General features: G+C 30.1%; 1 protein-coding gene across 1 annotated transcript in view; it reads left to right on the top strand.

Annotated features, from left to right (window-relative positions):
- LOC135139502 (fibrillin-2) overlaps positions 1 to 13,602 on the top strand; it is a 175,968-nt gene that overhangs the window by 111,841 nt on the left and 50,525 nt on the right. The window contains exon 2 of the mRNA XM_064069758.1: positions 12,149 to 12,271. Within this exon, the coding sequence (XP_063925828.1) occupies positions 12,149 to 12,271 (123 nt within the window). The remainder of the gene's footprint in view (positions 1 to 12,148; positions 12,272 to 13,602) is intronic.

Raw genomic sequence — 13,602 nt, forward strand, 5'->3', positions numbered from 1 at the left:
ATTAATAGAAATGTCAGGTTTGTACCATTTTTTTTTTTTTTTTGTTACAAAGTGAGTGACCTTTCCGAGTATTTTTTTATTATTATTAAAAAGAATACTGGGAAATCCTGCTTTAATATATATATTTTTTATTGAAAAAATCTTGGGTTTCCGAGTGTTCCCTTTTTTTAACAGACTTAAAAAAACCTAGGGAACCCACGCAGTTTCTTTTTGAAAAAAATCTCTGGTTTTCGAGTTTTAATTAAAGAGAATTTTAGACTTCCAAGCAATTTTTTTTGTCTCGAGTTTTCGATTCTTTTTTTTTGAAAAAAATCTCATGTTTCCACGTGCTTTTTTGAAAAAAATTAAAAAATTTCGGGTTTCCGAATGTTTTTTTTTTCTTAATTAATAGAAATGTCAGGTTTCTGCAATTTTTTTTACAAAGTGAGTCTTGGCTTTCCGAGTATTTTTTTTATTATTATTAAAAAGAATACTGGAAAATCCTGCCTTAGTATATATATTTTTTATTGAAAAGATCTTGGGTTTCCGAGTGTTCTTTTTTTTTAACAGACTTAGAAAAAATCTGGGGAACCAGGCATTTTCTTTTTGAAAAAAAAAACTCTGGTTTTCGAATTTTATTTAAAGAGAATTTTAGACTCCCAAGCAATTTTTTTTGTCTAGAGTTTTCGATTCTTTTTTTTTTGAAAAAAATCTCATGTTTCCACGTGCTTTTTTGAAAAAATTTAAAAAGTTTCGGGTTTCCGAGTGTTTTTTTTTTTTCTTAATTAATAGAAATGTCAGGTTTCTGCCATTTTTTTTTTTGCAAAGTGAGTCTTGGCTTTCTGAGTATTACTTTTGTATTATTACATATTATTAAAAAAAATATTGGAAAATCCTGCTTTAATATATATATTTTTTATTGAAAAAATCTTGGGTGTCCAAGTGTTCCTTTTTTTTAACAGACTTAAAAAAATCTGGGGAACCCACGCAGTTTCTTTTTGAAAAAAATTTCTGGTTTTCGAGTTTCAGTTAAAGAGAATTTTAGACTTCCAAGCAATTTTTGTGTATCGGATTTTCGATTTTTTTTTAAACTCATGTTTCCACGTGTCTTTTAAAAAAAAATAAAAAAAATTCGGGTTTCCGAGTGTTTTTTTCTTAATTAATAGAAATGTCAGGTTTCTGCCATTTTTTTTTTTACAAAGTGAGTCTTGGCTTTCCGAGTATTTTTTTTTATTATTATTAAAAAGAATACTGTAAAATCCTGCTTTAATATATATATTTTTTATTGACAAATCTTGGGTTTCCGAGTGTTCCTTTTTTTTTAACAGACTTAAAAAAATGTGGGGAACCCACGCAGTTTCTTTTTGAAAAAAATCTCTGGTTTTCGAGTTTTAATTAAAGAGAATTTTAGACTTCCAAGCATTTTTTTTGTCTCGGGTTTTCGAATTTTTTTTTTGGAAAAAATCTCATGTTTCTACGTGCTTTTTTGAAAAAAGTTAAAAAAATTTCGGGTTTCCGCGTGTTCTTTTTGTTTGACACAATTAAAACGAATCTTGGAAAAGTTAGATATTTGTTTTCCAAAAAATCTGTTTTCCGATGGTTTGTTTTAAATTCAATTTTTTTTTTTAATTTGAATAGTTTTGAGAATTCCTGGTTATTCTTTTTTAATATACAGTTCTCGTGTGTTGTTTTTTTTTGAAAAAATTAAAAATTTATGATTGCCGAAACTATGGAGACATTTAAAATTTTAAACGATTGAAAATATTAAATCCTTTTGATAAATTATTAAATCACTAAAAAAATATGTCAATTTCTGTGCGCTTTAAAGAAACATGTTTAAATTCAATTTACGTATTTTTATATATTTTGAGAATTTTTACAACTCTATTCTTAAAAAGAAATTTTACACATACAAATTTCGACCCATTTTCGAATTATTTAAATCCGATTTTTTAAGATATTTAATCATATGCTTCAAGCTAAAAACAATGGCGTTTACAGAATTTTAGTATCTCTATCCATTCTCTAGATATTAGGCGGTGGAACTTTTAATGAGAGATCTGTATATTATGCAAGCCAAAAATATTTTCATTCAATCAAAATATTAGCAATATCACATGCATGTCAAGTATTGACCCGTTCCATACTTTTGCCACATCCTGTACATTTCTCTTTTTATAATTAAAGGACAAACATTTACTAAAATTTCTGTAGTTATTATTAAACCAAAAATAATATTTAATTAAAATTGTAAATTTTAGTTGTGCTGACTGAACTTTTTAAGATAAATCCTATACAGTGTGTTCCGGATTGAGTTTATAAGAGTATTTTTCTCATTTGTTATTTTACGGATAAAAGTAAAAGTCATACAAATTTTGGGTTGACTGAAAACAAGCGTATTTCAAAAAAATTGATTAGAAAAAATTATTATTATTTTTGCAGAATTAGTTATATTAAGCGAAATAACATTGATCTTTTTTTAGAAAATTACAAAAAAATGTTTTCCTCTTGTAAACTTAATCCAGGAACACACTGTATATTAAAATAAAATATAATACAAATTTTCTTTATAGTTGTTCTACGAATATTTTTTTCATCAAACTACGACTCCTTCCTTAGCATACACTCGTGAAATAAAAACCTAGGAAATGAATGTAAATTTTGCAGCAAATTTCCAGACTGTAATTTCTGGAACAGACAACCAGGATTACTAAACACAAAACCCACTTCGCTTAGAGTTGGAACTTTCTTCCAACTCAAGCTAAACCCTCGCAAAAACATGTTTCTACACTCTTTGCGTATTACAGTAGCACCGTTAGTCTTATTTAGACTCATTTACTATATTTATTTAATGATCTTGACCTACAGATTTCTCTAATGGAACTTTCAGCTTTAATAGCTTAATTCGCGTGTTTTCGTCCCTAATTTCAGCATAATTAACTACAATAACCTTTAACAATTTCGCTGAAGTTCATCTTCCATAACAGCGTTTTCGACATTTTCTGGAGTCAATTTACCAATTTGACTAATTGAGCCAACAACAGCCGCCCAATTTGCACGAAAATAACACGTCTAGCCGTTTGAACTTATCTTTTTACGGCCCGTTTTAATCGCAACTACTCAGCCAAACGAAGAACTTATTATCGCACAGAAATGATAGATGATGTGGCACTTGCACGTTTCCACTTAAATTTCGAACGCATCTTCCATTCTAAATTATTACCTGAACAAAATGGACCGTCGCTCCGCGGGTCGTTGAATAATTTAGCATAACATAAGCATTTGGCTGCTGTTTCCTTTTTTATTATTTGGCGTTTTTTCGTCGGATGACGACTCTGGCTGACGTTTACGGGCGAAGTGGCCTTTTGACAGTAATTCCGATTAATTAAGCGCAGTCCGGGAGCGGCATTACTGCGCTAATGGGTTCGATGGAATCGTGGGGCTGGTCGGACACGTGGGCTGGACCACCTGGACAAGTGTCAGGGGAGAAGGCGAGTTTCGGTGGGTGGAATGAGATGGGATTGAAGGCTACCGCACAAGGAGCTGAAGAGTTTCGGTTAATTTAAATAAGCAGATTGGGTTTGGGATTATAGACGTATAATTATTGGCGATATAGGTAATAATGAACTGTGTTTATTAATAATTATGTACTAAAAAAATGTAACGTCAACTTTTGCGCTGGGTTATTAGTTGTACAGAATGATCCAACCACGTTTATGGTGAAATTGTTTAAAATTACTCATTTATTTCATTTCTATATAAAAAATTGTCCCTATCTTAAAAGTCACAGCTCTGCCATTTTAAAGATGCCGATTTAGAATATTTTTTGATTAAATTGTTTATTAACATACGTTTGTCCGCATTTTTGGCCACTTCGTGACACTTTTTGTCATCTCTTTTCTGGTGTTTTTTACACTTTTTTGTGGTTCTTTTTCCTCTTTCTTTGTCGCTTTTTGTAGCTTTTTTAGTCATATTACTTCCCGAGCGTAAGCAAAGGAAGTATTGTAATCGAGTCCGTCGGCCGACACTCTACTTTTTTTTGATAGTTTTGTCATTTTTTGTGGCATTGGCATTTTTCGTTCCATCTTCTAATCGTCTTTTTTGCCTTTTTATGGTCTTTTTCGTCTTTATTTTAATGCTTTTCCTCTCCTGTTTTGGATGCATGTTTTTGGGGACCTTTTTATCCCCTTTTTGTGCTTTCACTTGTTGCTTTTTTGTCACCTCTTTCTTGTATTTTCTTGGTCATTTTTTGGTCGTCTTTATTTTGTGGCTTTTGTCGCCTTTGTAATTTTTTTTGACATTTTTTGTCGATTTTTTGTGTGCACTTTTTCAGTTTTTTGCATTTTTGTTTTTTTTTTTATGTTTTTTGGTCGCTTTTTTTGGTTGCCATATTTTTTTGACAGTTTTATCAATTTTTTATGGCACTGGCATTTTTCTATCTCATTTGTTATCGTGTTTTTCTTTGACTTCTTGTCGTCTTTTTTGCATTTTTTATGGCCTCTTTCGTCTCTATTTTCATGTTTTTTTGCCATTTTTTTTTGTCATATTTTTTTGTTGCGTGCTTTTTTGTGAACTTGTTCTTTTTTGTCACCTCTTTTCTTGTGTTTTCTTGGTCGCTTTTTGATAGTTTGATGATTTTGTCGCCTTATTTTTTGTATTTTTTTGGCATTTTTTATGGATTTTCTTTGCCCTTCTTTATTGTGGTTTTTATCGTTTTTGTCGTTTTTTTGATCGCTTTTTTGAGTGTTTTTAGTGCGTTCTTTCATTTCATGTTTATAGTTTTTTGTCGATTTTCATAGTCGACATCGTTTTTATGGACTTTTGTATCGCTTTTTTCAGTTTTTTGGAATTTTCTGTGTCTTTGTCACCTCTTTTCTTATGTTTTTTTGCTCGCTTTTTTAGTTGCCTTTTTGCGGTCTTTACGTCCCTTTTTGCCGCTTTGTTGTAGCTTTTTTGTTGGCCTTTATGCTGTTTTTTTGTACTTTTTTGTTGTCTTTTTTCGCCTTTTTTGTGATCTTTTTTCGTCTTGTTTTATCGCCTGTGGCATTTGGGGTGTAATAAACTAAAGTTTTCTTTTTTTTAGCACTTTTTTTGTTTTTTGTTGTCATTTTTTGTCCCTTTTTGTCACTTTTTGGTCTCTTTTTGTCGCTTTTTTTGAACCTTCTTTTTCTTCTTTTTTTTTACTGCATTTTTTCTCTGCCTTGTTTTTTGTAACTTTTGTATCGTGTTTATGCGCTTCTTTCTCGTCTTCTTTTAATGGCCTTTTTTGTCACCTCTTTTCTTGTGTTTTCTTGGTCGTTTTTTTGATCGTCTTTTTTTTGTTGTTGTTTCTATCGCCTTATTTATGTTTTTTTTTGACATTTTTTGAGCGTTTTTAGTGCGTTCTTTTATGTTTTTTATCGATTTTTGTCAACTTTTATAATCGACATCGTTTTTGTAAACTTTTGTGTTGCCTTTTTGTGGACTTTTTCAGTTTTTTCGCATTTTTTGCTTTGTTGTCACCCCTTTTCTTCTTTTTTTTGGTCGTTACTTTACTTGCCATTTTTGCGGTCTTTCTTGTATCATTTTGTCGCTTTGTTGTATCTTTTTTGTCCTTTTTCAGTCTCTCTTCTTTGATCGTCTTTTTTGTCGTTTTTGATCGCATTTTTTTGTCACCCTTTTTTTGACACTTTTTGTCGCTTTTTTGTAGTCTTTTATTGGCCTTTTTGTTGTCTTTTTTTACCTTTTTTGTGATCTTTAGCGTCTTGTTTTGTCAGCTGTGTCATTTCGGGTGTAATAAACTTTCTTTTTTCTTTTTTTAGCACTATTTTTTTGTAGTTTTTTGTTGGCATATTTTTGTCCCTTTGTTGTCACTTTTTCGTCTCTTTTTGTAGTTTTTTTTAACCTTCTTTTTCTGCTTTTTTTTACTGCATTTCTTCTACTTTTTCTGTCGTCTTTTTTTGCCTTTTTTGTGTCATTTTACGTATAATAAACTTTCTTTATTCTTCTTCTATTGTTTTTTATCTTTTGACCTTTCTTTTTGTCTTGTTTTTTTGTCACGTTTTTATATCGTGCTTTATGCGCTTCTTTCTTGTGTTCTTTTAATAGCTCTTTTGTAATTTTTTTCATCCTCTTTTTATGTCGAATATTTTTGTGGACATTATTTTCGCTTTTTTTGTCACCTCTTTTCTTGTGTTTTCTTCCTTCCTTTTTGATCGTCTTTTTTTGTTGTTTTTGTCGCCTTATTTTTTATCTTTTTTTTTACATTTTTTGAGTGTTTTTAGTGCATTCTTTCATGTCTTTTGTATCGCTTTTTGCCAATTTTTACAATTGGCATCGTTTTTGTTTTGACTTTTGTATCTCATTTTTTGTGCACTTTTTTTGGCATTTTCTACTTTTTTTGTCATTCCTTTCCTTTTGTTTTTTGGTCGCTTTTTAGTTGCCTTTTTGCGGTCTTTTACGTCTCTTTTTGCCGCTTTGTTGTAAATTTTTTGTTGATCTTTTTTGTCCTTTTTCAGCCTCCCTTCTTTGATCGTCTTTTTTGTCGTTTTTTGGTCGCTATTTGTTTGTCACCCTTTTTTTTTTGACATTTTTTTGTCGTTTTTTGTAGTCTTTTACTGGCCTTTTCGTTGTCTTTTTTGGATTTTTTTGTTGTCTTTTTTCGCCTTTTATGTGATCTTGTTTCGTCTTATTTTGTCGCCTGTGGCGTTTCGGGTGTAATAAACTTTCTTTTTTATTTTTTTAGTATTATTTTTTTGTAGTTTTTTGTTGGCATTTTTTTGGCCCTTTTTTGTCACTTTTTTCGCTTTTTTTTAACCTTCCTTTCCTTCTTTTTTTTAATGCATTTTTTCGACTTTTTTGTGTGTCATTTTACGTATAATAAACTTTTCTTCTTCTTCTTTCTTTCTTTCTTTTATTTTTTGCCCCCTCTTTTAACGTCTTTTTGTCTTCTTTTTTGACACTTTATTAATTTATATCGTGTTTTATGCGTTTCTTTATCTTCGTCTTTTAATAGCTTTTTTGTAATCTTTTTCATCCCCATTTTATGTCGATATTTTGTGAACATTTTTTTCGCCTTTTGTGTCACCTCTTTTCTTACATTTGTGTTGTCGCTTTTTAAATTTTTTTTTATTTTTTTAATTTCAACCTGAAAACACCTTGAAATTTCTTTAAATTCTTAAAAAAAAAACACCAGCGTTGTTCAATATTTTTCAAAATACAACACGAAAGGTTCCCAAAATCGTTTCAAATTTTTTCACAAACCAAACACCCGAAGTTCTCAAGATTCTTTAAGATTAGTTCAAAAACAAAACACCTGAAACCCTCATGATTCTTTAAAAATTTTTTGAGATTATATTTCAAGCCCCTTAAGATTCTTTTAAATTCTTTAGAAAATAAAACACCAGAGAGCTTCCCAAGATTCTTTCATTTTTTTTTTAATAAAACATTAGAGGCTTCTACAATCCCTTAAAATTTTTCAAAAATTAAACATCCGGAACTCCCAAGACTCTTAAAATTTTTAAAGAATTAAACCCCAGGAACGATCATTTAAATTTTTATAAACACCTATTAAACATCTAGGGTCCTTTAAGATTCTTTAAAATTCTTAAAAAAAAAACAACAAATGCACCTGAGATTCTTTCAGTTATTTCCAAAATAAAATATCAAGGTCTTCCAAGATTCTTTTAATTTTTTTTCAAATATAAAACACCAGGGACTCCCAAGATTCTTTAAAATTATTTCAAAAATAAAGCTCCTGGAACATGCAAGATTAGTTCAGATGCTTTAAAGAATAAAACACCAAAAGCTCCCGAGATTCTTTTAAATTAAAAAAAAAAAAACACTTGCAACCACTAAGACTCTTTGAAATTATTTAAAAAATAGAACACTGAGATCCTCGACTATTCTTTAACTTATTTAAAAAAATACACCAGGCATCCCAATATTCTCTCAATATGTTTCAAAATCAAGAACTCCTAAGATCCTTTCAAATTTTTTCAAAGATAAAACACCCGAGGCTTCCAAAATTTTTTAAAATTGTTTAATAAATAAAACGTTTGAGGCCCTCAAGATCGTTTTAATATTTTTAAATACAAAACTTCAAGGGCACCTTGAGATTCTTTTAAAAAATCAAACACAGAAGCTCCCAAGATTCTTTAAAATTATGTCAAAAACAAAACACCTAAAACCCCCAAGATTCTTTAATTTTTTTTGAGATTACATTTTAAGGGTGGCGTCTGGTTCGGTTTCGCCCAATACTAAATACATTGAAAACATCGTCGTAGTTTCCCGAATTGCATTTTTAAAATACTGAAATTTCCAACCAAGTCAGAATCTAAGTAAACCTGCATTCTGCTACCGCATCACAGCTCGTTTAATGCCGATTTCTCGTTTCAATAGATTTTGACTTTTCGCGAGTTATTTACCTCAGCCGTGGATTTTTTAATATTATAAATGATATCAAAAGAAAGCTGACACTTTTCCCCAGGGGACCTCCTATCTCAGAATGCAAAAAACTTCAGCACTTCGTCAAAAAATGCATCAATGTGCCGGTTAAAATGTGATGTAAAAGTTGTTCAACTTTGTAATTTTTTTTTTGTAAAAACTGCATACTAGATATGAATATAAATATGGAGGTCCCCTGGACTGAAGTTTGTTAATTCGAAATATAATTTTTTTAAAGCGATATATCTCATATTTTTAAAATGCAACTCCGGAAACCGCGACGATGTTTTCAATGTATTTAGTATAGGACTAAACCGAACCAGACGCCAGCCTTAAGACCCTTGAGATTCTTTTAAATTCTTTAAAGAATAAAACAACAGGGAGCTTCCCAAGATCCTTTCAGTTCCTACAATCCCTTAAAATTTTTCAAAAATAAAACACTCGGAACTCCCAAAACTCTTTTAAAATCTTTACAGAATTAAACCCCAGGAATCCTCAAGATTCTTCAAAATTATTTGAAAAATAATGTACCCGGAAGCCCTAACATTCAATCTAGGATCCCTTAAGATTCTTTTAAATTCTTAAAAAAACAACAAAAATACCTAAGATTCTTTCAGTTGTTTCCAAAATAAAAGATCAAGGTCTTCCAAAATCCATTAAAAATTTTCCAAACATAAAACACCAGGGACTCCCAAAATTCTTTAAAGTTATTTCAAAAATAAAACTCCTGGAACATGCTTTAAAGAATAAAACACTAAAAGCTCTCGAGATTCTTTTAGATTAAAAAAAATAAAACACCTGCAACCATTGAGACTCTTTGAAATTATTTAAAAAATACAACACAAATCCTCGAGATTTCTTTAAATTATTAAAAAAAAAAACACCAGGGATTCCAAGATTCTCTCAATATGTTTCAAAATCGAGGGCTCCTAAGATCGTTTGAAATTTTTTCAAAGATAAAACACCCGAAGCTTCCAAAATTCTTTAAAATTATTTACTAAATAAAAGGCTTGAAACTCTCAAGATTCTATTAATTTTTTTTTTAAATAAAACTCCAAGGGCACCTTGAGATTCTTTTAAAAAATCAAACAGAAGCTCCCAAGATTCTTTTAAAATTATTTCAAAAACAAAACACCTAAAAACCCAAAGTTTCTTTAAAATTTTTTTGGAAATTATATTTCAAGTCCCTTGAGGTTCTTTTAAATTCTTTAAAGAATAAAACACGAGAGAGTTCTCCAAGGTTCTTTCTTTTTTTTTAATAAAACATTAGTGACTCCTACAATCCCTTAAAATTTTTCAAAAACCCTAATATTCATTTAAAATTTTTATAAGTTTAAAACATCTAGGATTCCTTAAGATTCAAATTTTAAATAGAACACCAAGATACTCGAAATTTCTTTAAATTATTAAAAAAAACACCAGGGAGCCCAAGAGTCTCTCAATATGTTTCAAAATAAAACACCAAGGGCTCCTAAGATCGTTTCAAATTTTTTCAAAGATAAAACACCCGAAGCTTCCAAAACTCTTTAAAATTACTTAACAAATAAAACACTTGAAACCCTCAAGATTCTTTTAAATTTTTTAAATAAGAAAATTTCAAGGGGCCTTTGAGATTTTTTTAAAGAATCAAACACATAAATCCCGAGATTCTTTCAAACTCTTAAGAATAAAACCCTAGTAGTCCCCAATATTTTTTTAATTATTTTCAGAATTAAACGCCAAAGGTTCCCGAAATTCTTTAAATTTTTTTCAAAAACAAAACGCCAGGACTACCAGAATTCTTTAAAAATATTTCAAAAATAAAACACGCCTCTGAGAATCTTTTAAATGCTTTAAGGAACAAAACACCAATGGAACCTTGAGTTTCTTTTACGTTCTTAAAAAAAAAAACAGGGTCACCCAAGAAGTTTTCCATTTTTTACAAAATAAAACACCAAGGACTTCCGAGATTCTTTTAAATTTTCATAGATATAAAATACCAGGGCATCTCGAGTTTTTTTTTTTTGCTACGTTTGTATCTTTTTTCGCGCCTTTTTTATCGTCTTTTTGTTGATTTTTAGACTTTTTTATTGAATGAGTTCTTAGACTTTTTTCTGCTTTTTTTTAGTCGCTTTTTGTGGTCTTTTTTCGTCTCTTTTGTTGTTTTTTTTGGAGTAGCTTTTTTTGTTAGTCTTTTTTGTGCCTTTTTCAGTCGCCCTTCTTTGATGGTCTTTTTATCGCCTTCCTTCTTTGTCACCCTTTTTTGACGTTTTTTGTAGTTTGTTTATAGCCTTTTTTGGCTCTTTTTTATCTCTTTTTTATTGTTTTCTCAACTGTATTGTATTGTTTCTCGTTTTTTTTTCGTCTTTGGCATTTTAAGTACACTAAACTTAAAATTCAATTTATTTAAATTCATAAAATATTTTTTTTAAACTATCTAAGAAAATGGGTTTGTTTGGTTATACTTCAGGGACAAGGGAAATTCGGTTTAAATTAATTTAGAACACAACGACTGTGTATAATTTTTAAACCAGGCAAATTTATATTTTAAAATAATTTTAAACCGGAACTGCAAAATGGCTTTTTTCAATAATTTAGTTTAAATTATTGGGACACTTGTAGAAACAAAAAAAAAATACCAAAAACGAACATTTTTCATTTCCCCCCACAAAAGAAATTTTCAAAGAGAAAAACGAATTATATTTTTCGCATCCATTTCCATAAACTTTTCACCAAAAAACAAACAAATGTTTCAACACATTTGCATTTTTATGTAAAACTGTATTTTTCAGTCCTCTGGTTTAAACATTGCGGTTCAGCTGGAATATTTTTGTTTGATATTTCATAAATTTAAATGTACTTTACAATTTTAAAAGCATGTTGGTCGAAACAAATATTTGAAAAACACATTGCCAGCAATTTATATTGCTTTGGCTACATCGTGATTAAAAAATGTAAATATTAACATAAATCTGGCACCTTTCATCGATTTTAGAGAATGTAATTGGAATTTATATATCACGGTGGTTTTTACCATAGTGTGGATAAAGGTTTTATTTATTTCTGTTAAAGATAATTTTTTAATAACACTCCTGCCAATTATTATAAACCCATAAGATAACCCAGAAATCCTCAGATTAATCCGGCACCTGCTACTGTTGACACCGACAGCAATCAAAGCTCGCATTTTCATCCTACTTAAACACAGCCTTGCCAAAGATTAGTCGCCACTCCACTTATTATGTTAAACAGGTAGCGACTTAAATTAATTAATTTTCGCTGTCATTCCCATGAGTCAGTCACTGGTCAGTGCGAGTATAATGCTCTCGACTTGTTAAAAATAGACAACAATTTGTACTTCTGTATATAAATAAACTTGAACTGTGGCTGCAATTAAGCCGAAATGTCGCAACATTGAAGCTGGCCATTGTATGTAAAGTCGCCTGTCATCCTCCCGAGTACGACGTCTTCATTAATTTAATTAAATGCCCATTCTTCGTCGATTGTCCTTCAGTTCTTCGTTATGAGCTTCATTTTGACGGACAAGTGGATTTGAACTAGAAGATTTAATGAGAACGTTGAAACGAATAGCTTCTTTAATTCGCATAAAAACCATAAACCTACTCTGAACATATTATTTATGACATTGAATTTGTAAAATAATGTATTTGTATTAAGTTAAGATATGATTCTGTACAGTTCCTTATTTTTTTTTTTAAGAGAACCACCGTCAATGCACCACTTAACACGTTTTTCCTGTTTTCAGACGACATGTTTGCACTCGACAGCGTAATGTAACACAACCAGTTCGTGTCAAACGGGTCGTTTGCAAACCAACTTACAAGAAATATATGGTACGATGCGGAACGCAGTGGTGCGAAGGTGTAAGGTAACCTTCCCAGCCAAATTTTTTGATATAGGGGTTGCTGAAAAAAACTGAAAAAATTACAAACCATAAGTTTGACCTATTTCACAATTTTGTTTAGTTATTTATTGGAAAAGGTATAATTTTTTTTATCTTTGATCAGAATGTAGAACAATTCTATTATCAAATAAAATTTGAAAGAATACACTTCATGATTTATTTTTTTTAAATTATAACTTTTTAAATGTACGTGAAGAATATACAGGGTGATTCACTGAGTGCACGGCCACGATATCAGTAAAAATTCCTAAGCTAAAGTTGTTCGGTTTATTATTGAGTAGCCTAGGCTAAAATTATTTTTGTTGACTATACTTAGTGTTTTTTTTTTTAACTATGACGCACAATTTCTTTTTTTTTAATATAACATAGCAGATATTTCCCGAAGTAACTCGTGGAGGTACAATTTTACAAGAAAATGTCTTAGTGCAGGTAGATTTTCGAAATTTTCATTAATCTTTTTGAAGAATTTTGGTTTTGAAAAATATGTCCAAAAATATAGCATTTTTAGATTCTAGAAATTTTCAGTTTTAAATGCAATTTTTTTAACAAAATCCAAAAAACTCATATTTCAAAGGGCGATTCTGGAAAACGGAAAATAACTTCTAGAAGTCGAAATACACGAGAAAATGTCTTTAGTTAGGTTTCGAAGGTGGTCGAAAAATTCCGAAATTTTCATTGAACATTTTGGTTTTGAAAAATTTGTCCAAAAATTCTCAAAAAGTCTAGTATGTAGATTTCGAAGTGCCGATTCTGAAAAAATAGCGTTTTTATAGTGTCGGACCAAATATTCAGTTTGAAATGCAATTTGAAAAAAATCCAAAAAACTCATTACAATGGGCAATTCCGGAAAAATGGTAGGGGTTATCGAAGAAATGAGACTAAAAGTAAATTCTAGAGCTCGAAATCTATAAGAAAATGTCCTTAGTTACGTTTCGTTTGTGGTAGAAAAATTCCGAAATGTTCAGTGAAAAATTTTGGTTTTCAAAAATTTGTCCAACATTCCTCAAAAATTTGTTCGATTTAGATTTGGAAGTTCTCATTCCTAAAAGAGAGCGTTTTTGTGGTGTCGAGGCAAGATTTTAGAAATATTCGGTTTGAAATAGACATTTTTAATAAATCCAAAAAACTCATCTTTGAGTGCGCGATTTTGGAAAAATGGTAGTCGTTATCGAAGAAATAAGTCCGAAGTAACTTCTAGCGGTCGAAATCTATAAGAAAATGTCTTTAGTTAGGTTTGGTAGGTGGTAGAAAAACTTCGAAATTTTCATTGAAAAATTTTGGTTCTGAAAAATTTG

This window comes from Zophobas morio, unplaced genomic scaffold (genome assembly GCF_036711695.1).
Source record: "Zophobas morio isolate AGI-343-1 ecotype UQ-CSIRO unplaced genomic scaffold, CSIRO_AGI_Zmor_V1 ptg000031l, whole genome shotgun sequence".
Classification (NCBI taxonomy): domain Eukaryota; kingdom Metazoa; phylum Arthropoda; class Insecta; order Coleoptera; family Tenebrionidae; genus Zophobas; species Zophobas morio.